Source organism: Fusarium pseudograminearum, chromosome 2 (genome assembly GCF_000303195.2).
Source record: "Fusarium pseudograminearum CS3096 chromosome 2, whole genome shotgun sequence".
Taxonomy (NCBI): domain Eukaryota; kingdom Fungi; phylum Ascomycota; class Sordariomycetes; order Hypocreales; family Nectriaceae; genus Fusarium; species Fusarium pseudograminearum.
In genome coordinates this window covers 2,737,096-2,763,799 of record NC_031952.1, presented here as the reverse complement: position 1 = coordinate 2,763,799, position 26,704 = coordinate 2,737,096, and the positions used below count along the sequence as shown (strand labels likewise).

Below are 26,704 nucleotides of genomic sequence, written 5' to 3'. Positions count from 1 at the left end.
GCGACATCTCGCCTTACGATCGCGTTCATACTTTCCACGCATACAAATATAATTCGCTGAGCTGTATTGGGTATCATAGTGTCGACCTTGCTTCTCGTTCCCTCGGCCTCATTCTTGCATTCGACTCGCTTCCGCGTCAGCCTCCTCATCATCGTCGTTTTGCCGAGGCTGTCTGATATTCAGACTTGCGCGCAGCTTTTTTTCCATTTCTTCGTCCCAACTCTCACCATAGATTTCTCGTGTCATACCCATCACACCGCCTAGCCCGACTTCTTCCTTTCCGCGTGGCCCAACATGCCATGTAATGGTCAGCTCACCGTCCTGGCCTAGAGGCGGCCGCTCAACTCTTTTGATGACGTATCCTTGTCTTTCCATCTTCTTGAGGATAACCTCTGTCTTGTCCATCGAGACGTTCTGGTCGGCATTCATTCGCAGGAGGTGGCGCTTCAGCTTTTGCTCACTTAGTTCTCCGCCACTTAGCGAGATCAACGTGATGACCAGTGTGTAGAAGCCTGCATATGTAGCCTCGTCGTCCGGACTAGGCGTCTTCGAAGGTCCTAGGATCACAGCGCTACGATAGGCTTCTGGTAATGTAGAGGTGAGGATGTAGGAACCGGAACCGAGCTTGGGTTGCGAGTTGCTCTTCATGGCTACGCTTCGTTAGCGGGAATCCCAGGTCTAGCGGAGATTCAACATACCTTGACGCTTCTCCTGCAGGGTGACTTTTTCTCTAACTGGCAGCTCTCGCATCTCCATGCCCCAGAACTCTCGCAACTGCTTTTGCGCCAATTCAAAGATACGCCTGAAAGAGCGACCTTGGTTTCCAAGAACTAGACATTTGTTAGCCTGTACCCAGCGTCCAAGAGTGGTTTCTGTTACCTCTTTCCTTAATACCATCTCTTCGGATGATGGTTCTTGAGAATTCACAGGATAAAGCATAGCGAACCAGCTTCTTAGCTAGTTGTTCGTCGGCGCTCTGCAGCTGAGATCTGTCGCCGTCCATTTCGGCGTCGCTTGGTTCTTGCTCGTTCTCTTCGCCTTCGGATTCAACTCTATTTCTTTGTCTGGGGCGAACATCTTCCTCTGATTCATCGGCCTCGACCTGAGGTGGCTTAGCTTGGTCGTTCCTAGGTGAGTAAGTGAATCACTGGGGACTTACAGGCCGACGGCGCCGTTGTGTAGGCATGGCAGGAAAAGAGATTCTGATGAAATGTGAGGAATTACTCGTACACGATCGGATGAGCCAAATGGATTTGCAATAAGAATGATTAAAAGACACTGAGGAGTGAGTTCACATGGTTTGCTTTGTTCAAAGGCTATACGCGGGTGAACCGCACTTGGACGCGTCCAGTCTTATCGGGGCACCACCTCCCGCTTATCGCTTAGTCGCTTATCGGATAAAATTTCCTTGGGCCTCGAATTCTCAGTCTTGAACAGGCCTGATCGCATTGTTGCAATCCGCTCCCTTGATGGGAGTTATTATTAATATTTTCTTTCTCGATGATTTCTAGAGCGGTCCGAGTACCGCGCATTAGCCTGGCATGCAGGTTCGGTCTGATAACGCAGCGCAGCGCCGGATTGGGCTTCCGCACGAATCCAGTCCGTGAAGGCCTTGGACGACGATTGTATACATCCGACTTAGGAACATTGGGGGACAGCAAGGTCGAGCCTTTTGTTACGAATAAAGACACATCGGAGACCATCTCGGAAGAAAATCTAGGAGAAAACGAATCAACGACAACGATACCTTCGACAGATGCGACTGAATCCAACAACAGCGACCCCGCCACCGAGATCAACCTTGAATCAACGACAACCTCCCAAGAGAAGCCAATTGGATCTGCACAAACTGAGCTTGATGGTATTTTGGACCAAGCATCACCCTCGACAGGAAAGTCAGACTACGGCCTCTCTGAGCTGTCTGATTTGCCCGACTTGTCCTCCAAGCCGTCATCAGATTCTTCTGATCACGAACTGGACGATCTATTAAACGAGGCAGAACCAAAAACACATCTGCCAGGCAACTCGAGTGGTGGCGTTTCAGGGCTACCTGATCTACCCGAACTTTCTTCTGAACGATCAGATTCCGTTTTTGAACTGGACGAGCTTCTGGGTGAAAGGTCGACAAGAACAGAGTCCGAGTTTGGCGTATCCGAGCTGCCTGACCTCGACGACGGGCTACATAGGGGTGTACGAGGGACCAGGCCATGGCCAAAGCGAAGGTTCCGTGACGGTCTCATGCACGATGCACCGCTCGGTGTTCCTTCCTTGGGACTCCCAGCCGATGCCATTATTATCAACAACCCGAATAAGACACGCATCGAAAGGTCTCCCATCGTGGTGGAGGAGGAAGAGGTTGCACCGGAAAATTTCGACTGGGAAAGTCTGAATCCTAGTGTGAACATCGAGCCTGAGGTGGAGGAGATCAACGCCAACATTGAAGAGTTCCGCCCTGATACTCGCATTCTCCGGTTGACGGATATAGGGACTCTGGTTGAGTCTCTTTGCAGCGGCTTTACAATCAATCAATTGAAAGATTACCATCGCGACCGTGTGCCAGAGCAGGAGGAAGGCGAGATCGTGAACTATACTTGGATCGAAGGGAGTGTCCCCTGGGCATCGGTCAACTCGGTTCGGGTCCGTGGTACAGACAAGACAGCAATTGCCCAGAAAATTGTTTTCGACAAGTGGAGAATTGAGGCTATGGAATACGAAAACGATCTCGGAAAGGCATACGTTTGGATGGATCCTGAGATCTTCCCCTTTCTCTTATGTGTGTTGTCCCAAAATCCGACCAAAGAGTAAATTACTGACAGGTACTACAGATGGTCCGAACAACATATCACGCCTGCTATGGGTGTTGAGACGGGACTTCCTGGTAGGAGAAGATGAAAAGTTGACCTTGACCATTGAAAGGTCTCGAATCAATATCACGGCGAGAAAGTCGACAACTTACGGCGTCCTTGCCTACATGGATCAGTGCTTTCAAGATATGCGCTCTCGAACCATTGATGCAGCCCCTTTTCTCCCGCCTGGTACAAGCAGCCCGAAGCCCGCAGAACTCAAAGAGCTTGGCCGCCTTACCAAGACTTCCATTAAGCGCGTCAGGGAGGGTACAAAAGAGGTACGATATATAATCGCCGAAAGAGGATTCACGTACTAAACAAGCGTTAGAAATACCGGGTTTCTTGGTTGCCCGACTCTGATGAAGCTCCTGCCGAGACTGAAGATGTCGCCGATATGGTATTCCGCTTGATGGTCGGCCTTAGGATCCCTGGCACCCACAACGTTCTTCAGTGTATTCCCTCGAAAGGGGAAGATGAAGTCAGTGGTCAGTTTGTCTCGGTTCAAAGACAGACTCGAGCCATGTCGTGGAGAGACAAGCTTGGTCGGTGGTTCAGGGTTGTTGACCCTATCACCAAGTCTTCCTGGTCAGCCAAAGAGCCCTCGCCCCTTAATCTGGCCGCTTCCGCAGATTTGCCTGAATGGGACGCTTCCGGCCCTGTCAGGAAAGACACGACTACAGCAACGTTTGGTCATATCCTTCACTCAGAGCCTCTCGATTCAATGAAGCTGCTCTCCCGCAAACGTCACATTCTATTACCATTCATCCCTCATCCCGCCGCCTTCTCCGCATTGAAACCTGAAGACGACAATACATTGAAAGAGACTACAACCATCATCATGAACCTTGTGCCTCGTGAGGAGCGCAAGAGAGGTCGAAGCAACGATGCGCAAAAAGAGATCAAAGAGCCTGCAGTTCGCATCAGAATACCTATCAAGCCAGACGCTGATTTTGCAAATTTCTCCGTTCCTGATGACATGACTGCTGAGTCTTTTGTAACCTGGCATGTGAACGATTTGTTGCTACCAGCCGAAGCTGTTGACGTCCGCCTTCAACACGAGCGGTCGGAGACTTTCAGCATCGTCAACCGCGGCGTGAAAAAGTTCCTCAAGGCATCGCAATTCAACTTGGCCGAAGGCAAGCTTCGAACGCCCGCTCAAGCCACTATCAATATCTCGGGAATCATGTTGAGCGGGAGCCGCACAGGTTCGAGCACCAGCAAGAGCAAAAATGTCGTTTACGATTTCCGAGGTATTGAGATTCACAAGACCGTGGAGATGCCATGGCGAGGCCATACATTGCGCTACTCTAGCATCGAGGCGGGACAGCAAGGCGGGCAACGTCAGGAGATTACATTGAAGGCCGGTCCTCCGGGCGGTGGTCCTGTCAAGTTTCATCCTGAGAGACGACAGAGCTTTTTACAACTAGTCGAGGACATGGCTACTGGAAAATGCTTCTCTTGGTACGATGGCCACAAGTCCATCAAGAGCCGCCAGCTGGAAGACTACAGCTACAACTTGCCCGAGAAGGAGCTCACCGACGACATCATTGTTGAGGACATATTTGACGCAAAGGGTCGGCCCAAGAGCGTGGAACGCGAGAGAAAGCAACGTCAAGATACTGCGAAACGAGAACGCGCTATCAAGAAACAAGCATCCTCGAAGTCGCAAGCGGCTTCGAAATCACAAGCGGCTTCGAAATCGGATAGACAATGGGCGTCTTCGGAGTCGAAGAGAGACCCAATCCTCGACGACATCAGCAAGTTACTCGCGGTCAAGAATGATTCCAGTCTAGACCCGGAGCCTAGGGTTGAGGAGGTATCCAACGAAGACGAGTTAACACAAGAACTCATGGCTATAATCGACGCTCCATTGAAGTCCAGGGCAGCTGCGGTGGGCCGTAACAATAAGGCAACCATCGTCAGCACAGGCACCACCAAGGATAAGACACCAGAGTGGACGGCCGAGGGCGTCAAGCAAGTTCCTGCCGATGAAGATGCCACCAAAGACAGGGCGCCCGATAAACAAGAATTCAGCAAGGATGCTGCCAACGCCTCGCCCACTGAGAAGGCCGCACCCACAAAGAGCAAGAAGAGCGCCGCCGAGACCGAGCGTGACAGAGTTCGTACCGAGATAATGAACAACTTCTTCGGGGCTGAGGAAATCAAGATCGAATCCTCTGCGACCAGTGACAACAAGAAACCAAGCGCAGCCCGCAAGGCCAAGATCACGGCACGCAAGTATACCGTTCCGGACCTGGAACAGCCCGCGAAGAAGACCAAGGCCAAGGGCAAGGGCAAAGACAAGGCCAAGGCTAAGGTAGTAGAGGAGGTAGACCCATTCCTCGCCCAGTTCGCCACTCGTGCGACCAGCAACAACAGAGCCACTGATCCAAACGCTGCTCCTGGCTTCTTCGACACTCCTCCACCAGAGAGCCAACCAAAGAAGTCGCAGAGCACCAAAGGAAGTAAGAATGGTGGCAAAAAGAAGAGATCGTAGGTGGATGTACAACAGGTTTCATGAGTGAGCAAGGTTCACGAGTAGGAACAGCCCATCGGAGGAGCGGGCAAAACATCACGACCATGCATGCATATCAACGTTATGGGGGTATGATTGGAAACATTATTGCAACTATAGAGATGGAGTAGGCTGGAGGATATGATCTTTCTGTATAACATAAAAAAGCACGTGTATTATATGTAACAACACCATCATTAGACTTATAGAGACAATAAATGTTAAGCATGGTTCAAGGTTGACACGATGGACCACACAAACTACCAAAACATCAAACGTCAAAGATCGATCGTCAGAAGCGACATGCTCAATACGTATGGAAATTAGAGTGGCCCACTGAAGGGCATGGATCGAGGGACACCAACATCAATCGCCTAATTACAAGCATCACCATCAAGATCCGTCCACGAACCAGGGCACATTGTTCATGGTCACATCACGAAAGCTTCATTTGCTTGCCAGTCACAGTGCATCACAGGTAGCATTGGGAACAAGAAAAATTGCACGAATCACTTCTAGACTCTCTATTCCTATTTTTGATTTGCACAAGATCCCAGGCTTTTATTTTCGCCTCATCTCGTGCCCCCAGACATAAGCCGAGTGCTCATGCCAACATGATCATTTCGTCGTAGAAGCGAGTACATCAGCCCTTGGGCGTGAGACCAGAGTCGTAAGATCCCACCGAAGGTTGTCATTTCAGAAATAATGCGCTTATTTCTTACCAGCCTTGGCAGCGGACTTGGTGACCTTGCCAGCAGCGCCAGTGGACTTCTCGACGGCCTTGATGACACCGACGGCGACGGTCTGTCGCATGTCACGGACGGCGAAACGACCCAGAGGAGGGTAGTCAGTGAAAGCCTCAACACACATGGGCTTGGAGGGAACCATCTTGACGATGGCGGAGTCACCAGACTTGATGAACTTGGGGGCGGCCTCAGTAGCCTTACCGGTTCGGCGGTCGATCTTCTCCTGGATCTCAGCGAACTTGCAGGCAATGTGGGCAGTGTGGCAATCGAGGACGGGAGCGTAACCAGCACCGACCTGACCGGGGTGGTTGAGGACGATGACCTGGGCGGTGAAAGAAGCGGCACCCATGGGGGGGTCGTTCTTGGAGTCACCAGCGACGTTACCACGTCGGATGTCCTTGACGGAAACGTTCTTCACGTTGAAACCAACGTTGTCACCGGGCTGGCCCTCAGTGAGCTGCTCGTGGTGCATCTCAACGGACTTGACTTCAGTGGTGACGTTGGAAGGAGCGAAGGTAACGACCATACCGGGCTTGATGATACCAGTCTCGATACGGCCGACAGGAACCGTTCCAATACCACCGATCTTGTAGACATCCTGGAGGGGAAGTCGGAGGGGCTTGTCGTTGGGACGCTTGGGGGGCTCGATGGAGTCAATGGCCTCAAGGAGGGTCTTTCCGGAGAGCTTGCCAGACTTGATCTCACGCTCCCAACCCTTGTACCAGGGGCAGTTGGTGGAGGGGGCAAGCATGTTGTCACCGTTGAAACCGGAGATGGGGACGAAAGCGACAGCCTTGGGGTTGTAGCCGACCTTCTTGATGAAAGAGGAGGTCTCCTTGATGATCTCCTGGTAACGGGCCTCAGACCACTTGGTGGTGTCCATCTTGTTGATGGCAACAATGAGGTTCTTGACACCAAGAGTGTAGGCAAGAAGAGCGTGCTCACGGGTCTGGCCATCCTTGGAGATACCAGCCTCGAACTCACCAGTACCGGCGGCAATGATGAGAATGGCGCAATCGGCCTGGGAAGTACCAGTGATCATGTTCTTGATGAAATCACGGTGACCGGGAGCGTCTGGTAGACATGTTAGTATGAGAATGTGATGAGGACAATAGTGACAACATACCAATGACGGTGACATAGTAGCGAGGAGTCTCGAACTTCCAGAGAGCGATATCAATGGTGATACCACGCTCACGCTCGGCTTTGAGCTTGTCAAGAACCCAGGCGTACTTGAAGGAACCCTTACCGAGCTCGGCGGCTTCCTATTGACAGGTTGTTAGTGACTGATTGACACATGATGCGCCCAGGGAATGATTTGTGGGAGGAGGGCAAGCGCCTGTCGCTCGAGTGGCGGGGTATGAGCCCCACCAGAAAAAAAATTACGACAAAGCCGTAAAAATTTTGTCCTCGAGCGGGGTAACAGGCGCGTGTCGAGTCGTCGAGCGATTCGAATGATGTTTCGAAGGGGATAAGGGCGCGCGATCGAGGAAAATGGGACCAACCTTCTCGAACTTCTCGATGGTTCGCTTGTCGATGCCACCGCACTGGTAGATCAAGTGACCGGTCTATTAAAGCATGTCAGCACATCGGAAATGTGAAACTACCCCGCCAAGTGTAGGCGGGGTTGGGATGCGGTGGTACTCACAGTGGTCGACTTGCCAGAGTCGACGTGGCCGATGACGACGACGTTAAGGTGAGTCTTCTCCTCCTTACCCATTTTGACGGTTGTGGATGGTTTGTGTGTACGTTTGTGATGAACGTGCTGTGAAATGGTTAGCTGCTGAAACTGATGGTGCGATGACGGCAGGCGACGATGAATAGCAAGCAGGATAGTTGCAATGAAGCAAATGATCTTGATGATATCCTTCTTCAAAGCCTTGAAGGGTCGTACGTACAGATTCGCAGATCGGATGCTTGAACCGGGTATGCGAGACGAGGAGGGAAGGGAAGAAAATTTGAAAGGGAAGTGGTGGGAGAAGGAGATTTAAAAAGGCCAGCAGGAGGGAGGAGGGGTGGGGTGGGGTGCGAGGCAAGTGCGGCGGCGCGGGGCAACCAACTTGGGAAGCCCTAACAGAGTCGAAGTTTTTTTGCGAGGCAGGTGGGGCGGGCCCGGCCAATGACTGAGCTTCAAACCATAATGACGGCGAGTGAGCAAGTGCCTGCCAGAGTCGAGGAATGGTACGAGGGACAGAAGAAGCTCAACAGAGGACACGATATCAGGAAGTTTTCATTGAGGATTCCTCTGTAGAGGGCGCCTTTGGAGTAAATATCTACTGTAGCTCTCACTGAAGTTCATTATACTGTCTGCTGAGAAGCTGGCATAGTATCGGTCGTGATTCTTATGGTTGATACCAGCACCACCTGAAGCTACACTGACGCTGCGCAAACAAAGGCGATGCGCTTGTTTCAATAGACCTCGACGGACACGCAAACAGACTACGGGGAGTAGTACAGCTGTTCTATAGCCTACTACGGTACTCTAATTATTCAATAGCGTCTCTAGGATTCTCGTCACAGGTGCAATCATCTCTATCTTGACCTCGTTACAATATCCATCTGCCACCAGAGACCATCGTGGTCCAAAAAATGGCACCTCTGGGTGGCGGTACCTCCCATCTGTTAGCAGGTACATGCGGGGCAATTCTTTTTTTGTGAATCTTTGTTGTGCGCAGGCATCGCCGCCCAAAGTACAGAAAAAATTCTCACTTTCGGCCTGAAGAAAATTCAATCATGGATGCTTGCACCTCAAGCGGTCGAGGCTCGGTGGGTTACCTTACGTGTGGTGGATGCGCGCGTCCGTCCTAGATTGTCTGGGGCCTTTTTAGGCCTGCTACACCACGCCGTGGGACTCTTGTACCCAACCCGGCCAGCATCTGAGGATTATGTTTTTTTCTTGCCCCTCATTCTACGTCTGACAGCCCAACGCAACTCCGGCGTGAGTCACTACATTGTTCTGTTGCTGTTATCTTGTTCCTATATTTCCCCGGTGAGAGTGTCATGTGCTTAGAAGGGGCCACAATGACAGAGGTTCTGTTTGTTGGCCGTGCTATTGTCTTCCGCCTCTGCCACCGTCGATGATCGAAGGAGGGGGAGCTTCAAACTGCCCCTCCACTCTGGTGCAGTCAGTTTCTGGCTCAGATTCCCTGCACGAATCAACGTCATGCTCCACTGGTACTCTTAGCGTCTGTGTGTTGCCACCACCGCTGCGCGACCAGTGCACGGAAGATCTGGGCTTGGCCAGGATGTTTTTGTCGCTGTGAGGTGGTCAAATAGGAAGTTGATTGTCGCGTATCAAATTTTTTCTTTGTCCCTACCTACCAAGCTGGAGGGGTAAATTGGAAGCACCCATCAATAGATCTGCCATGACATCAGGAACAAACTCGTAGTCTGCTATTGTAGGATGTTTACTGCAAATCATCGCTCTAATCTCATATAGACTAATGGTATGTATGTACTGATCGTAATCTCCGTTTATTGTTGCATTCCTTCGTCTTGGTCATGTCTCATGCAACAGCTGTTTGCTTGTCTTCTGCCCCTCCCCCTCCTCGTCTACAAACCCCTCCATAAGAGTTCGATCCAGGTCCAGCCAGGCAAAACAAAGCCCATGCTAACCAGAGACAGAGCGCGCGCCAGACCAGAAGATAACCCCAGTAGAAGGAGGGGCAAAAAAACTCATGTCCAGCCACTGTGGATCCTACACGAAGCGTAGCTGCAGCTCACCTTCGTTTGAACTTTCAGTGGAGGCTCTGATAAGTGAGGGTTTTGCGATTTCATGCAGCTTCAAGTGCCACCTCAGTGCTTTCTTTGTTTGATGTGCCTGGGTGGATTCAACAAACTGGCCACCCTGCCACCTGACCTCTTGATTCAGTACCAATTCCCAGATTATAATAACAGACAGTGAAAATCGATGCATTTCATCCGTTAGACTCAGTTGGAACATGTCATATAATTGCCGCCATATGATTTCTCCGGAACTGTAATGGTAGGTTGAGGAGCTCTAACAATGCATGTCATCAATCTCTTGGCTTTGAAACTGGGCGCATATTCACGGCGGCTATGCTCCTCTTTCGTCTCCATTCTTGATATTTTTCTTTGTTGTCATATTGCCATTATGGAGAAAGAATGTCTGGAGACAAGAGACTGTCGAGGGGTTTGTCCACTATGGGTATGGTCTCTCCTGCATGCTTCATTCGTTTCGGCTCCGCCGTCAGTTTGGCGCTTCCATATCATGTCGATTTTCGCACTCCACGGAAGATATCGTGAAGTTGTATGTGGAGGGGGCGGCATATGAAATTGTCTCATGATTCATTGATGAGACTTTTTATTTCCTTTACTCGTATTCTCAGACCGCCATTGTGAAAATTTGTCGAGAACCATCCAAAGACTCAATCTCGATGCCTCTTTAGGGTAGCAAAATAACTTGGAACTTACATCAACCTTCCATGACCTCACCCGACCTACACAAGCTAAGCCTTTGTTGATCCCAAGGCGGTATATCTATTATGAAAGCCTGTACATGTTCATGACCAATAATTGTGAAATTGAGGGTCGTTATCACGTTCAAGTTGAGCTTGACCTATCCTGGCAGTCAAGCGGAGCCAACCCAAAAAGCCATATAAAGTGCAGAGCCCCCTTGCCTGTGTTACCCACGGATGTTCGAATCGAGGGCTGTAGGCATGCCGCAGTCTACCATTGTCGCAATTTGCCGAATCAATCGAATAGCGCCGATACAGAGTAGCAATTGAGATTCCGAAACGACATTGGCTACTGCCCGACGAACTTTGCTATGCGTTTCACGACAGACCCGATCTGCGACTACAACCAAGACTACGGCATGTCAGCTTAACGACAACACCGAGCGAGACCAATTCCTACAGGCAATAGCAGCTGCATGGGTGTACAGTGACCTTCACGAAAGCCACTGTTCCTCATGCTATCCCATGCTATCCAATCGCTATTTACCGACCTGCACTCCCCCGTCTGTGACTCTGCAGCATCCCGCCAGCCGCCACCGACTGGCAAACAACCACCCAACAGCATATAGACTGCAACAACACTGTCTCTCTCAACAATCAGTAACCCACCTCCGGTCTCCGTGGTCGAGTGGTTAAGAGATTCGAAAGCCCGTATAGAGTAATAGCAACTCGTTGGCCTCCTATAACAGTATAGGGCGCAAGCCAAGGATCCTGGTGCAAATCCGGGTACGGGTATCTTTTTCTCCTTTTTGCCTTTTTTTCTTCCTACTCTTGAGACAACGCCTGCTCGCTATTGCTCGGTGTTCGAGACGGGGCTCGAAGCGACTCCCGTTCTGCCCGCAGCCTTTCGTTCTCTCGTACATGAGAAGAATAGCAAGCAGGCTGGTAGGTGACGGCACAGAGCCAAGCTGCTTCAATTTAAGCACATCGCAGTAAATTCAACAAACCCGTAGAAGTGACATGCGAAATGAAATATAATATTCAGTTGTATATAGGCAGTTGTACTATATAAAGGTCAAGACCAGCTTAACCGCAATTTCCGTTATATACAAATCTCCAACATCCCCTTTGCACATCAACTACACATACTCTACTGAGCCTTGGCCTCAACCTTCTTGCCCTTGGCGTTCATTCCCTTTGGTGTCTTCAGTCCGCCAAACACTGCTGCAGCGACAACCGCAATGCCTGTGGCACCCATGGTGTATGCGACCTCCCGGCCGGCCCACCAGTACACACTTGTGAACAGGATGGGGCCCAGGCCACGACCAAGCTGGCCCCAACTTCGTAGCATACCAAGCTTGTTACCGCGCTCGTCCTCGTGAGCCTCGAAGCTGCTCAGAGCGTTCAAGCCAGTGACGACCGTGGCGGATGTGACTGCCAAACATGTCGCAGCAAGGTATAGGCCACCAATGGTGTTAACCCGTCCTAGAAGGATAAAAGACGCAAGGCACGCGAGTGTTCCTACTCGGACGGACATGAGGGGTGGGAGACGTCGTGTAACGCCGCCTTGAAGGATGGATGCCACAAGTCCGACATAGCCCAATAGTCGTCCGTTCTTGCCCGAGGTGAACGAGAAGAGCTCATAGGTCATGAAGGACAGAGAGCTCTCCATGCCGGAGAAGAACAGCAAGAAAACGAAGTGGATGGCGTTCAAAAGGAAGTGAGAGTTGGTTCTCTCAATCTTCTTGGGTGCAACCTTCTTCTTCGCATCACCCTTGGCTCCGGTATCGCGCATCGAAGGCAAAGTCTCGGGCAGACTAAAATACAGATAAACCGTCTCGGTCACAATCAATGCCAAACTGAAACCTGCAGCCGCAGCAAAGGGGTTCGCAGTGAAAGTCGAGAAAGTGCTGAGCCAAGCGCCAAGTCCGGGACCAAAGGTAAAAGCGATCGAGAAGCATGCGCCGATCAATGCCATGGTCGCGCCGCGAGATGACTCGTCCGAGATGTCACTAGCCATTGCGGTTGCGAGCTGGACATTGCCCTCCGACAGTCCACCGACGATTCGGCTGGCGATAAAGGTTCGGAAATCGACGGCAGCGACCCAGAGCAGCACAGAGAGGATGTTACCGCACATGGAAGCCAGGAGAGCTTTACGACGGCCGTATCGATCGGAGAGAGCGCCGATAAGCGGAGATGCGATGGCCTGAAGGAGTCTGCATAACGTAAGATTGTCAGTTTGCGACTCAAAGGGTATTCGAGGATCTGTGGTGAACGCACGAGAACAGGGAGCCGAGAGCTCCGCCTAGGAGAACGATATCATGGCGCGACTCGATCGGGCGGGAGAATGAGGCCTTGTATCGGTGGAGACCTGATAGAACGTGTTGGAGGAGGGTCTGAGGCGCATCTTTGTCAAGAGGGACTTGGCCTTCGCGATCGCGGTAGAACTCGAGAAGCTGCGGGAACAAGGGAAGGATAAAAGTGAAAGATATCTAGATCGGGCTAGTTAGCATGTGAAGCATCTTGTGATTCCGAGTTGCCGCGTACCAAGTCGAGTAGTAGTGAGATAGCAATAACGCGGAGGACTCGTTTCCTCGCGACGGGATCAAACGCAGCCATGATGGCTATTTAAGGACAGATGATATGGCAGGAGATGTAGAAATGATAGCAAGACAGCAACAAGACGCAGACAGAACACAGAACAAGTATATAGCTAAGGGAGAAGATATAAAGAAACAAGGAATCGACAAAACAAGCGGAAGAAAGATTCAGGAGGCAGTGGACACTTGATCGTCTAACAACATTGAATCTCCAAATGCAAAACGTGGTGGTTTCGGTGGCTCCGTGGCGAATGGATCCGAGGGGACTCCAACCCAATGGCTACGTCAACTACCTGAGTGCTTGGATAATAATAGTATGTTAGTACCTGTGTCAGGTCGTGTGGCGTCAGCCATCCCCCTGTAAATTAGGGGCTTCTAATTACTACATGGAACCTCTTGACGACACGCTCCACTGCCATTTCAATGACTGTTAATTAATTTTCGAAGCACCAGATGAACTGCCGTAAATGTTTCAATCGTAGGCCTGGGATCGGCATTGGAAGCGAGTCTTTATATTGCAAGGTAACATTCACATACGGATACGTGGACGCAGGAACTGGCAGGTCGAGATGAATATTGATGTTTTTAATGTTTTCATTTGTTTGTTTCATAACTAACAGTAACTCATGGTTCTTTTTTGGTTTCTCCGTCTTAATCTTGTCCCTACAACAAGTTTCCTTGTTTCAGAGACGCAAAAATCGGCAAAGTAAACTCTTCTGTAATCCTATCGGATTCGGTGTTCGTGTAATTTCATACATCGTATTTTTTCGTGGCATAGAAGACCATCCTCTTGCCCGTGCGCCTTTGTCGGCAATTGAAGATTGGGTCGTATCCTTGGAGTCCCGTTGGTGCCGAAGACTCTCCCGCGATCAAATCCTCTTCCAGGAACACAGTACAGTACCCATAAAAGCAAAAAGACGACCTCCGGAATGCAAAGGTGCAAAACAATAACGCAAGACATAGGAAAAGGCACGCATGTGCCGTATCATATAAACATAAACATGAAACTCATAGCTTTCTCATGACATGATAACATAGTATAGCCTTCGTACAACCTCATTTTCATCAAAGGTTCGTAAAGAGAAAAGGACAGAAAGACACTGGGGTATCGCAAAGCAGAGCAAGGAAAGATACCAGTACCTTGATTTCATAAGTGTAAAGTGCTTGACTTCACTTAGTAGGTTTCGAAGGAGAAGCGGAAACCCTCGGATCCCTTGTATGGGATGGGCATGAAGTAGTCGGCATCGATCTCACAATCTCGAACTCGCGTTTCGAAAATGCTGAGGTAGCCAACGTCTCCATAGCGTTGGTCGCCGTCATCACTGCCAAACACAACACCACCACTTCCCCATCGGCGGAAGAGCTTGGCCAGTGTAAGGTAAAGCTCGGCGTGGGCCAGAGCCATGCCGAGACAGATGCGAGAACTAGAGCAGAAGATATCGAGGTATTTGTCAAGTCGCTCACCATCTTCCACCCAGCGCTCAGGGTGGAAGCCTCGGGCGTCGTAAAAGATACTCTCGTCCATGACAGTCTTGTAAGGACTCATGCCAACGATGGATCCTGGTGGTAGGTTCCAGTCCTCACCGTTCTCGCGATCATGATATACAAGAGCCTCGTCTGGAGCAACACGTGCGAGACGACTGCTAGTTCCGATACCGAGTCGCAGCGCTTCCTTGACAACGCCCCGAAGGTAAGGGAGCTTCTCCAGTCGTGAGAGAGGAACGGTCTCATAAGCGTCAGGCATGGCAGCAAAGAGTTCGTCTCGCAATTTGCGAAGAGTCTCAGGACGATTGAGGAGATGGAATGTGGCAAGGGACATGGCCCACGAGGTAGTAAGAGCGCCGCCTTGAACACTGATTTGGCTTTCCTGTGCCTGGCGTGACGCATTCTTCTCCCGTGCAGATCGGGCCCTGGTAGACAGCATGGTAGGATGACCTCCAACCATCCTCCATTTACCTGTGCTCTGGGGAGGATCGACACTGTGAATCTGCTCGAAGATATCGTTCTTCATCTTGAGAAAACCACCCCAGCCTGGCATACATCGGTTCGAGATGGACTCGGGTAAAGCGTTGACAAGAGTGAGCACCCAATCGAGTTGCTGCACGCATGGTCCCATGTGGGTGCCGATGAGAAGGTCGTTGGTGACTTCGGCACCAAAATCAGGTTTTTCGACGAGATGGTCACTTCGAGCAAAAGCATATTCGTTGATGACGTCTAAGGATAATGTTAGAGACGCCAAGCAGTATAAGAGGGAAGAAGCTTACCATTGGTCAAGGCCGAGTAGGGATACATGACATCAAGAGGTTGGCCATTGGATACCTCGGCATAGTTCATGAACGCAGTCAGAAGGGCTTCCACTCTCTCCTCGATAACCGGCTGCAGTTCGCGCACAGTTTGAGTTGTGTAAAGAGGGATCAGCGCACTTCGACGCAACTTGTTAAGGCCGTGGTCGATGGCAGCAAGAGAGCCTTCAGTCGCAGTCTTGGGGGCTGCGAGAGCGTTTGGATGAGGAACCTGTGTACGAGGAGCACCGGACTAGGCTAGTGTTAGTAGCTGTCTTTATTCTGTTGTAGCATAATGTGTTTACCTGTTGGGTGTAGAACGTCCACTTGTCCCTGCGTCGGCTGGGGCTGGGGCTGGTGTAGAGGTCTGAGAAGAACTCAGGGTCTCCAACATGAACTTCCCAAGGGTTGATGCGGACGATGGGGCCATATCGTTCATGCATATCGATGATCTTGTAGTTGTATTGCCCCCCCAGGACAAAGTCGTAGTAGAACTCATAGTATTGAGTCAAAGCCGCCAGCTTGGGACCTGGTATATGGGCCAGAGGGCTGAACCATAGTCTCCAAACCACGAGGGCGACGATATAAACGAGCCAGACACCTGCAAAAAAGCATCCGGTCTGCTGCCAATTACGGGCAGCAATGGTCTCTTGGACCGCCATGATGGTGTTGGAATCCATTCATGAGCGACTCGCCCTATAGGACGGTATTGTCATTGAACAAGGTGAGATTAAATGTGAAATTGCGGAGTGGCCATGGGCTCTCCAGGCTGCAGAGCAGAAGCCTTTGTAAAATCAGTTGGTCGAAAGCACGAGAGGTGGTGCTGCATTTGTATTTCAAGCATTGCAAGCACAAGCCTTCACCGCATGGACTCTCCATCAGCCAGAGCGGATAGGCTGAGAGACGGGGAACAGTCTGCCGGGTGCGCGAGCGGGCCGCGTGGGGACGTTTCTATGGCGGTGAACGACAACTCGGAAACCCAAGACAGGGGAGGCGCCAGTTGTCACCGCCAGTGCTGCGGATGTCGTTGGTCGAAAGGCAATCGTGCTTCATCCAAAGGGTCTTAGTTTTGTGGAGGGCCAATTGGTGATGCACCCTAAGACCGGGGAGCTTGTAAACAACGCCGCCGCTTGCCTTTAACAGGATGCGCCATCTGATCGCTAAGACGTTTAAGAAGGAGTTTTCAGGAACGAATTTAGTTCGAGGTTGGGAACTCCAGGGGTCCCAGAGGAGGATTCTGTAAGTTGGTAGATTTTTCTAGAGAGAAGGACTTGATTAGAACGAGAGGTTGGCAGTTGTGGAAGTGGGAACGGCGGGTTGGATGGAGGTTGGTGGTTGGTGGTTGATGTGAATGATACCTTTGTCGACTGTTACATGGCTTATACCTATTGGTGCAGAAAGGCAGGCAGTGATGTATGAAGGCCTAAAAAGGGTGCTTCTGATCGGCTGCATCCGAGCTAATTTTTTTGATGCAATGCACTTGACCAAAAAAGTGGGAGATGAGATGATGGCAGACATTTGACAGCCCAGCTCGACCCTTCGATACTATGTGATGCAGATGCAGGAGCAGAAGCAGACGCAGACAAGCGCTCACGGGCCATATACAGACCATTTTCATGGCAAATGTTAACGCGACCGATGATGACATGCAGTAGAGTGTACGGTAGTTCTGAGCTCCAAGAACAATATGTCATCAGATATAGAAAAACGCGAGCAATGATATATTGGCATAATAAGGCCGGAATGCCAGAACAATCACCAATATTCTCTCTCTTGATACTAAAATCCGGCGGCACAGAAAAAAGACATACGTGTTCAGTCTATTCTAACGAGCCCCTCTTACCCCTCATGCTGCATTGTCTGAGATGGACACCTTCTTGTTGTTCGTGATACCCATGAGCCACCCTATACTCTTCCCCATCTCATCCCATCCCACTAATCCATCTATCTAGCATCTTGACCGACCACTTGAAATGACTATACCGAAAGAAGCACCATAGTTATACCGAAGCATTCAATTTGTCGCCTGTTCTGCGTGTTTCGGCAATTACAACCCTTGCGTGAAAGGTCGGCTGGTACGAGAGTCGACGGTGTCGGACCACACTGGAGCCATCATATACGTGCAACAGGGACAGCTACTATGACAACAATCACCATCAACCGTTGCAGGTCCGAGTACCACCGAGGAGACAATCCAGAGACAACAAACAACAAGGCCTCAGCTTCATTTCAACAACTTCTAAATGATCGTAGACCGACACGGTCTTTGCGCTCCACATGTCACACCACTCGGGTGTACTCGGTGTTTGAGAAACAGCATCGTGATGCTAACTTGCTAGAGATAACGGGCATGCATATCAACAAGCTAAAGTGAAACCTTCAAGACTGAATTATGGCCTTGCATGATATGATGCAAGTGAAGCTCAAGTCAGCCATCACGATGTTCAGATGATCGATGCTTCAACAACCCGCACCTATAATGACAGGCCACGACCTGGTCATCCAGGTGACGCCCTGCTATTTGCCAGATCTGGGTTCTGCACCCGATCTCATGCATCAGAAGAGGTCAGTGCAGTGGAGGATAGATAGATAGAGAGATGAGAGAGTACAAATGGGTCGGAGAGTAAACATCCCGCGCGTCCATACTGCTCCACCCCCACACAGGAATCCGGGGTAATGCCTCCATTTATTATTAGTTCCAGATATGAAGCACCTGCCTGCCTTGCCGTGCCTTGACTAGATGCTCATGCTGGGTTGGTGCTGAAATAGATAAGAGACGGGATGTACCCCTCCTTTTGCATTCAATCGTAGGGCTGATTCGAACGTGTCGTTTCTCAAACTGGTCCCTGCCTCGGCTGCTGCCGCATCGTCAATAGCCTCACTTTCGACTTACACGCACTTCCACCCAATCACATCACGTGAATACGATCTCAACATCAACGGCCACAATTGCGGAAATTGTCATGCAGTTAATGAAGTAGCTGCGGAATTAATTCAATACAGATGAAGCCATCTGCTGCCTCTGGCCAGTTTTTTCTACTGCAACGTTGGTGGCAACTATCAAAGTCAACGGCCACCTTCCCTTGATGAGGTACTCTAGACGTTGGAAAAGAGGGGAAGGAAGGGTCGGCGCATTCCTTCATCTAGAACTCAACCGTCGTGGCTGGCAAACGGGTTTCAGATGATCATAAACTCGACCCTTCTTTTTCGTTTCCTCCCTAGCCAATTTTTTGCCTTCATTCCATCGCTGATCAATCCATTGCCACATCCCTCTTGATGGCTTATACACGATGCGAAACCGGAGTTACCACGGAATGACTACATACTTCCAATCACCTCTCAGGTGGGAGAAACTTGCACGATGGACTCGAAAATGACAAGACGCCATCTGGGATGTCCCTGGATTAGTTAATTAATATTCAGTTAGCTTCACAGGTTCCACCAGGTCCATTCATCTCCACCAACCGATTCGAGATCACGATAGTTCAAACTATATTCTGTAGGGCTGCAAGTTATGCAACAACGTTGACGCCCAGTATCTTTAGTCCACAAAACGGGCACACTATCGAACTCAATAAACGTCACAGAACCGTCAGCTCTGATCTCACAAGGATGTACAAAGTGTCAAAAAATTATTGTTTCAAATCGTATTCCAATAGGTACAGGTATCAAAGTATTAAGTCGGTCCTGAGACCTTGCGCACTCATATGTGCGTTTCTATAACCGTATTGCCGTTTTCCCTCCTCCTCTGACAATTCCATAGATATATCATGATCCGAGACCTGAGTATTCCGTCTAATAGTACTTTTCCGAACCGTTTCCCAAAGCAGAAGAAAGCATAAACCCACAAACTCCGTCATCCCACGAATCCCTTTTTATTTCGATCGGCAGTCGATATCATCATTGCAAAAACAGTGCGCATGTCGCTGAAGCACCCATGCTGGCTTGGTATTACAGTGTGGCCCTAAGGAGGGGTTAGCAACCTGAGTGGAAAGCTTTCGAGAAGGAGGAGAAAACTGACCTGAGGCACGCTGGCTCATAACAGAAGTCTAATCGCAAATGTTGCATCGTCTCATTGCTCAAGAACGGGAACGAGCTGAGGGCACTTCTTGCCCTTGGGGGGCTTGGGAGCACCAGGCTTGACAACGCCGGTGGTGTCGTAAGGTCCGCGAGGCATGATGATGGTGGTTTTTGTTGTTTTTGTTTTGGTGTTGGAACGGCACAAAGGTAGGTTGTCCTAGAAGTTTGGACAAAGATGAATATGCTGATGAGTTGTTTGGTAGAGTCGTTGGTTGTAGGTTGTGTGTGTGTGTGTGCGTGTGTGTGTTGTAATGCAGCAAGCAAGTAATGGCAAAGCTGAACTGAACTGAGATGAACTGAAAGATAGGAATCCAAGGGCAACGCGCACAACGGGGTATTCTTAAAAAACCAAGAGAAACTGATCGCAGCAAAGAAATTATGACGGGGACCATTTTGTCTTAAATCTGAGAAAGGTACCCCCGAAATTTGATGGCTCGCGTGGCTTCTGCGCACCGATACTTTCAGTCTGGCCATTACCTGGCGGTCAACGCACAAACACCCCCTGATAAGTTGTCCCTCTTAGCCCAGCATTTGGAAGACGCCCCCCTGTGCCTGGTCCCATCCTAGCAGACCGCAGGCCTAGCTGTTCAGACTATCCCAGTGCTAGGATCGGCAGGGGCCGTGTGAGCCTCTCTGTCTTTTTAGCACTGGACTGGCCTAGCGACGGAACGCCAGCTCAAGTTGCCGGCCCTGGTTTTGGACTGGCCTGGGGGATTATCCAAATGTGGCAATTGTTTGTTACGGGGATCGGAAGCCATGTTTGAGGCGGGATGGTTCTTGGAGTCTCAACTTTCGATTTCAGTCAACATGACTTACATGGCTCACGAGAACCAGAGGAGGAGAGGAGAAGGACCAATTTGGCTAGTCAGTTAGTCATGGCTGCACCTGTGTACTGTGCTTGCTGTACAGCGCTGTGCTGTACATACAGACAGTAAACGCAAGGCGAGCGAGATGATGAACCAGATCAAGGGCCAAGGGCGTTTGATACGGGTCAAGCCAGCCAGGGGTCGCCCAAAAAAGTTCAAGTGAAGGGATGGTGGATACAGCACCCAGAGCAAGCTTGTGGGGAATCTCAGTCAGTGTCCGGGCAAGGATGAAGCTTGCAACTAGGGGCTTGTATTCCAAACAGAATTCTAGAAGAGGACGCCACGATTGATTTTGGGCTCAGAAGTCACTATACGTTAGGGCGCAAGGGGAAGCAAAGCAAAAAGAAGAAAAAAAAAGGGACGGTGAGCGACTCAGCTGGACTATGATGACATCCAGATCCAATCTCGGTGTGTGGGATAGCACACAGGAATAGCTAGCATTTCATACATTGTGACAAGTCGGCTAAGCTCTCCATCCGACGACACATCATTCCCGTTGAGACAAGACCAAAAACAGGGAGACAGGTTGTAAAAAAGCCATTGTTTTTTTTGTCGACCACTTAATTTAATTAATCAATGGTAGGCAAAAACACTGATTCAATACAAAAAGCAATAATTAAAACAGCATACGTACTCAGAGGCACTGATCGTTTCTTCTCTCGTCCTTTCCGTCATCATACCACACCGACCGACGAGTAGCTGCACATGAGTGTGTCAAGTACACGTCTCCCCGGCTATTCAGGCCTTGATGCATAGGATTAGGGTCGATGGGCATATAGGTAGGGTCGTTGTACATACAGTAGAGGTGACGTCTGTTGTGTGTTGTATTGTTTTGTCCACCGCTTTCGGGTAGACCCTAGCCTTGGTGCTACCTACGTATTAAACAACCGGGCTGTTAAGTGGCAGTTGGGTTGGTCTGGTTGTGCTGTTACTCCATAATATCGACGAGCCAGTTCACAGTTCATGTTCATGTGGACTGTTTGATGGATTGTGTTTTACAATCGAAGACCCCTTTCCCATCTAGTCATCCCATCCCAACCCATCTACCCATCCACCCATTCCCATTTCTTCCATCACCTAGGTAGCCAAGAATCTCCTTCGCACGAGCCAGTTCATTTCCCGAGCCACGTTATTATTTCATAGACCAGGGTCCAGGTTTTTTCTTCTTCTCTTCCATTCTTCCCCTAACACTAGGAATAAAGAGCCCGGTCAACTGTCACAGCCCTGTCAAAAGGGACAAAAAGGTTCTGTATCATCAACGGCCAGCCCTTAGTTTCCTTTGAGTTTCCACTATCATCCGTTGGTGCGGTGCCATCGAGAGAATCACAAGCAACGCTGTCCAGGTCAAACCTTACGCTAATACGGGACTCTCGAGTTTCCAGTTCCAGTTCCACGGTCCTGTGCCCTTTTTTGTCTGCCGATGTTCGGATAATGATTCCAAAGTTCCGGGAAGGATGAATTGATTAGGATTGTCAAAGGAAGGTCTCCAGTGGCAAGGGAACAGTTTCCCGAGTACGGAATTTGTCGAGGGTAAGGATAATGGGTAAGGATGATGAATAGGGAATAGTTAGTTAGTTATGGGTAAGTAATTTATTTATTCTTCCGACAGTTTTGACAGGTTTCGGGTGTGAGGCAAACACAACTGCGACACGTCAAAGGCTGAGATGTAGGGGCGATCATTTTTTGCGGAACAAAACAAAAAAAAAAACAAAGATACTGTGTGTGTGTAACAAATGACACACGAGGCTCAAGCTGACGCACAGGAATATTCGATCAGTATTTTAATTCATGATACACAACATTATGACCTACAGTAAGGTACATCAATTCTGTAACGACCTCTCCAACTACCTGAGAGTAAACAAAATGTCACCGGTAATACCACCAACGTCAAGCAAAAAAGAACCAGGACAAGGATTCACGGATACGAACTAACCACAAGAACATGCTTTAATTTTTTATTTTATTTTGTTTTTACGGAGTAGTACAACGGTCCTCAGCAATGAAGAAGGGTCTGCGAGCTCGATACAGCCAATCGGAGTCGGTTCCACGAGAACGGTCCTGTCTAAGTGCCCTTGGAAATTCCCATCCATTTGTAGGCTCCTTTTTTTTGTCCTCTTCTCTCACACCCCCAACCCCAACCCATCCCATCCCATCTGCCAGCGAGCAGGTAAATCAGGAGAAGGGCTTGTCCCGACTTTTCGCTGTGGGCTCTTTTCATTCCACCGGTACGTGTAACCGAAAGTGTTGGATCACCGGGGCGGGTCCTTCTCTGTCTTGTTCCTAGCTGGATGGGTTGCACCCAAGAATCAGAGCCCATCTATCCCTGTTTGCCATGCGATCAGAAGCGCTTTGGATATCTGACAGAAATCAGATGCCGTGCAAGTGCCGCTTCGTCAGGGCTCACTCACTCACTCAGCTCAAGGGAGACCGAAATGTTGGGGAAAGGGTGTGGGCGTGTGTGTGTCATATCGCTTCTTGTATGAGTCGAATGACTGACTGCATGCACATATATGTAAGTGCCATCCTGTTAAAAAGTCCTTTTGTGCTGTAACATGTACACTTCACTACACACGCTGGCTTTGTTGTCTAGCTCGGCTTGCGTTTCTGAGCCCAACTGGCAACGGAACGAAACCTGGAAAGCAAGCGTTGTCCGGGCTGCAGGGGTCATATTCCCCGTTCGTCGCAACTCACTCTAACACCCCCGGACAGCGGCAGCGTCAGAACCGTGGCTCCGGTGCCGACGCTCTAATCTAGCCTCCATGTCACTCGCTGCTCTACATACCTAGCTGGGCTAGCCTGGCTCTATTAGCTAGCTGGCCCGGGGGACCTGGGCAGGGTTTCAGGACCAAAACTCATCCACCTGTAAGCGCCATCGAATCGGTGACAGCATGGCATAAGCAAGGCTGGGCCTGGTCAAAATTCTGCTGTCCTGACCTGTCTGTGTAGGGTTTCAAAGCCCGTGATGGGGAACTTTACGATCCCAAACGCCCCCCAGACCGCTACATACATTGTACCTACATATGAGCTACCGGTGTACCGGCCGAGATGTCATGCTAAAATGGTGATCCGCTTTGGAACAACGAGGCTTCCTTCCAGACGGTTGGGCATGGGCATGGGCCATGAAGCACGGTGATTTTCCAGGCGGTGGGAGAAGTTCCAGAAGATTTCCCAACGAGTCAACCCTGCAAGGAAGCATTGCGTCAAGGGTACGCGAGCCGAAAGTCGCAAATAGGAGTTTTGTCTCGTCATAGAGACTATGCGGTATGAGGTGAAACGAGTCCAGACCGACTCGCTCTTCCAATGCGGTGGATAGAATGAGTGATGATGTTTCAATAATATCGGAATACCGCCTACCGACATCATGGTCTAGCCTCGGCATAATTTGCAGACGTGGCTCACTTGCTTTGACTCCGGTATAATGGTCGGTATAAACGTTTGTGTCGGTCTGGAAGCCTGTAAGGGGATATTCATGGATGCTTGATCTGTGGAATCTAATGTGGAAATGTGATCGCTCACTCCGATGAGAGATTGAGTAAGGAATAGCTGTTGTCTGATATACATGAATGAGGCTGTTCTGTTTGCCAGCCTTGAACCCAAAGACAGAGAGACCTGTTTCACAAGAGACGAGACAAGAGATAAGAGTAATCAACGCCCCTAATCTACCTGCCTAGGGAGCTATTGTTGTAAAGTGACATGTGCAATGCAACTCACTTGGCGGTCTATTCATGCAGTTCCAGGGTCTAAATCATACATGATAGACCAGCTCTGCAGTTAAAATACTCCGTAGCCGCCATGTAGATCTACAAACTGCAGCAAAAAAGCAATGTTGGTTGCATGAGGCTACAGGCGGCCAAGGGCCTATCAGGTCGGTATGCCTGGGGTTTCATGCACTCGTATTGATGACTCGCAATGTTTGTATAGATTAAATTGAGTTTGAATCATGTACCGTCGCAGTAGAGAATACCGTTTATCAGGGGAAATGTACTTAGCTTGTATGTGCAGCTATTAAACGCGAGTCAAAGACTCAAACTACAGCCGAGACCAAAGCTACCTACCGACAACGTTATCTCATCGTAGCACTCTCTCTACGTAGCACTCGGCCATGACTCCACCATAGCTATCAAATTACTCGCCATCAGTCTTTCATCATGTCTGTGTCTATCAAAGTATATTATATTGCTTCATCATTCATTCATTCTTCTGCAATACCTCGCAAGCCACACTCGTTTGATATGCATGTTCTTCACCACGTGACCTATTATGTCTGCCTTCCATATGCGTCTAGCGCTTGCTCAGGCCCGACGTGATCCCCCCCATCTTGGGGCTGGAGCCAAAGCCAAACGCGCTTCATCTCGAAACAGCTCAGCTTCATATTGACCTCCACTCTACGGCTTTAATAAGGGCCTGTCCTGACTTATACCGTCTGCAGTATTATCGCAGCATTGTGTTTTTTTGTTTTTGTTTTATTTCTATTTCTGCAATGCCTGCCTGCCATGGCTGTCGAGTGCGCAAGGTCAAGTGTGATGACGGAAACCCCTGCTCGCCTTGCCGTCAGTTCGATGTCCAATGCATCAGGTCAACGGCACCCAGGAAACGTCAGAACCCCAAGCGAGGACGTCTTGTAGCTCAGGCCAGAGAAGGCAATCTACAACAGCAGACGGTTCTTTCGCCAAGCGCGTCCGTGTCTCCCTCGGCAGTTCATTCAACGCCTCATGCGGCTAGCGAATGGCCTCCAGGGAGTAGCCCTGGTTCAGTATCAGCAACAGGACCCTTCTCTCCAAACTCCGAGGCCTTTACCAGTGGCTTCTTCCACTCGCTGCTGCCAGAATTTGAAAAGGTTGTGTACCCTTTCAGTCCTGCAATTACCCCCGAGGAAATCCTGGCGTCAATATCCATGATGCATCATAATCCCGAGGATGCAGCTCTGGTATACGCATATGCTGCCGTCACCACCTTTTTATCACAGACGGCAGACAACTCACACGGTAGCGTAGCAGCGCAAATAAGCAACCTGGTATACCACAGTCTCGAAGCACATTATCGTGCCGGCATCAGTAGTCACGGCCCAGGACGCGTAGACGAGGGGGTGCCTCACAGCATCAAGCGCATCGTTACATGTATCTACCTCGAGATCTCAACAATGGGCTTAACTCGCCTCGACCGAAGTTTCAGCTTTATTCGGGAGGCTATATCATTAATCCAAGTCATGGAGGTCCAGCAACGGACGTTACCAGACCCGGCACGGACACCATATCCGATGGCTCGGTTCCAGCAAGTTTACTGGGAGGCATACATACACGAGAGGTTTCTAACCATCGCCGATGGATATCCTAGCATTATGCCCCCTCTTCATACAAACCTCTCGGCTACAGATGCCTCCACACCGGAACACATCAGAGTTGGGTTTAACTGCTTAATAGAACTCTTCCTGATTCTGGACGAGACGTTCCTCGCATGTTGGCAATCGCAACGGGGTTCAATCGGTGGGCTAACGGTGCAGTGGATCGAGAACAAGCAGGTGCAGCTTGACCAGGCTGAGATGAACGCCGCGTCGGCCGAGGCAAGGATGAACACTGCTGGACACGCTGGCTTTACGGAACTACAACGTGCCGACCTCTTCATCACGAGACTTTGGCTGCGCACATTGCTCTGGCAGCTGGCTCTGTCACAAGGTCTTCTCCACTCTGGATCCTCCGACACAACGCATGAAGGACTGTCACTACAGTTCCCAGCATCACGTCTGTCAATACAACTCCGCAGCCTTGTTGGCAGGCTGGATAGTATTGTGAGTATAGCAACCCAAGGCAGCGGCATCATACAAAAGCTCTTTGAGATTGCCAGCACAATTGCCGACGTCCTTGCTCTTCCTGCGGGCCACGACGCAGAAGACGGGCTTCGTTCGCATGTCAAAGATTTCCTATATGTTGTCAATTTCCTCCTGGAGTTGGGATTGATGAGAGAGAACCAGAAGGAGTATCTGCGTGAGAAATATCACATGTTGCAACCTTTGAATACAGACGAGGATATGCCTGCACATAATGGAGAGCAGGCGGTTGTGTCTTGACATGACAAAGTCGATGAGGATGTCTGATTATTTAGCCAGGATAGGTCGTTAACGTTGTGACTCTTCACGTATTAGTCAACAGTAATAACATGCATTATGAGTTATGATTACCAAGCTTCACTAACTTACGAGACCTGTTGAAAAACAGGAATGTCTTGTTTAGGTTTAAACAAAAGGTAATACGGAAATAATGTCAAATTAAAATGCATACAAAGCCGACATCTTGCATGTAACTATCAATTCGGCTTCAAACTCAGCTTCTGCATGCGCATACAGGGATTTCT

General features: G+C 49.8%; 7 protein-coding genes across 7 annotated transcripts, besides 2 other annotated features; 2 read left to right on the top strand and 5 right to left on the bottom strand.

Annotated features, from left to right (window-relative positions):
* Window positions 1-108: 108 nt before the first annotated feature.
* Window positions 109-1,186, bottom strand: FPSE_11982 (uncharacterized protein; the record flags this gene model as incomplete). Its single annotated transcript, XM_009265099.1, has 4 exons — window positions 109-650; window positions 699-830; window positions 880-1,102; window positions 1,160-1,186. 4 exons carry the CDS (start codon window positions 1,184-1,186, stop codon window positions 109-111), a joined length of 924 nt encoding a protein of 307 aa, XP_009263374.1.
* A 314-nt stretch (window positions 1,187-1,500) lies between these two features.
* FPSE_11981 (uncharacterized protein) lies at window positions 1,501-5,343 on the top strand (the record flags this gene model as incomplete). Its single annotated transcript, XM_009265098.1, has 3 exons — window positions 1,501-2,773; window positions 2,826-3,124; window positions 3,175-5,343. 3 exons carry the CDS (start codon window positions 1,501-1,503, stop codon window positions 5,341-5,343), a joined length of 3,741 nt encoding a protein of 1,246 aa, XP_009263373.1.
* A 729-nt stretch (window positions 5,344-6,072) lies between these two features.
* EF1A lies at window positions 6,073-7,827 on the bottom strand (the record flags this gene model as incomplete). The annotated part of the gene is made up of 4 exons (XM_009265097.1): window positions 6,073-7,181; window positions 7,234-7,372; window positions 7,613-7,675; window positions 7,756-7,827. 4 exons carry the CDS (start codon window positions 7,825-7,827, stop codon window positions 6,073-6,075), a joined length of 1,383 nt encoding a protein of 460 aa, XP_009263372.1.
* A 3,848-nt stretch (window positions 7,828-11,675) lies between these two features.
* Window positions 11,676-13,144, bottom strand: FPSE_11979 (uncharacterized protein; the record flags this gene model as incomplete). Its single annotated transcript, XM_009265096.1, has 3 exons — window positions 11,676-12,741; window positions 12,806-13,017; window positions 13,073-13,144. The coding sequence occupies 3 exons, from the start codon at window positions 13,142-13,144 to the stop codon at window positions 11,676-11,678; spliced, it is 1,350 nt and encodes a 449-aa protein (XP_009263371.1).
* Window positions 13,145-14,299: 1,155 nt separating this feature from the next.
* FPSE_11978 (uncharacterized protein) lies at window positions 14,300-16,069 on the bottom strand (the record flags this gene model as incomplete). Its single annotated transcript, XM_009265095.1, has 3 exons — window positions 14,300-15,339; window positions 15,390-15,660; window positions 15,713-16,069. 3 exons carry the CDS (start codon window positions 16,067-16,069, stop codon window positions 14,300-14,302), a joined length of 1,668 nt encoding a protein of 555 aa, XP_009263370.1.
* A 3,194-nt stretch (window positions 16,070-19,263) lies between these two features.
* Window positions 19,264-19,584, bottom strand: FPSE_11977 (uncharacterized protein; the record flags this gene model as incomplete). Its single annotated transcript, XM_009265094.1, has 2 exons — window positions 19,264-19,371; window positions 19,495-19,584. 2 exons carry the CDS (start codon window positions 19,582-19,584, stop codon window positions 19,264-19,266), a joined length of 198 nt encoding a protein of 65 aa, XP_009263369.1.
* Window positions 19,585-19,707: 123 nt separating this feature from the next.
* Window positions 19,708-19,734: a microsatellite.
* A 2,568-nt stretch (window positions 19,735-22,302) lies between these two features.
* Window positions 22,303-22,330: a repeat region.
* Window positions 22,331-24,836: 2,506 nt separating this feature from the next.
* Window positions 24,837-26,420, top strand: FPSE_11976 (uncharacterized protein; the record flags this gene model as incomplete). The annotated part of the gene is made up of 1 exon (XM_009265093.1): window positions 24,837-26,420. The coding sequence occupies one exon, from the start codon at window positions 24,837-24,839 to the stop codon at window positions 26,418-26,420; it is 1,584 nt and encodes a 527-aa protein (XP_009263368.1).
* Between the last annotated feature and the right edge of the window lie 284 nt (window positions 26,421-26,704).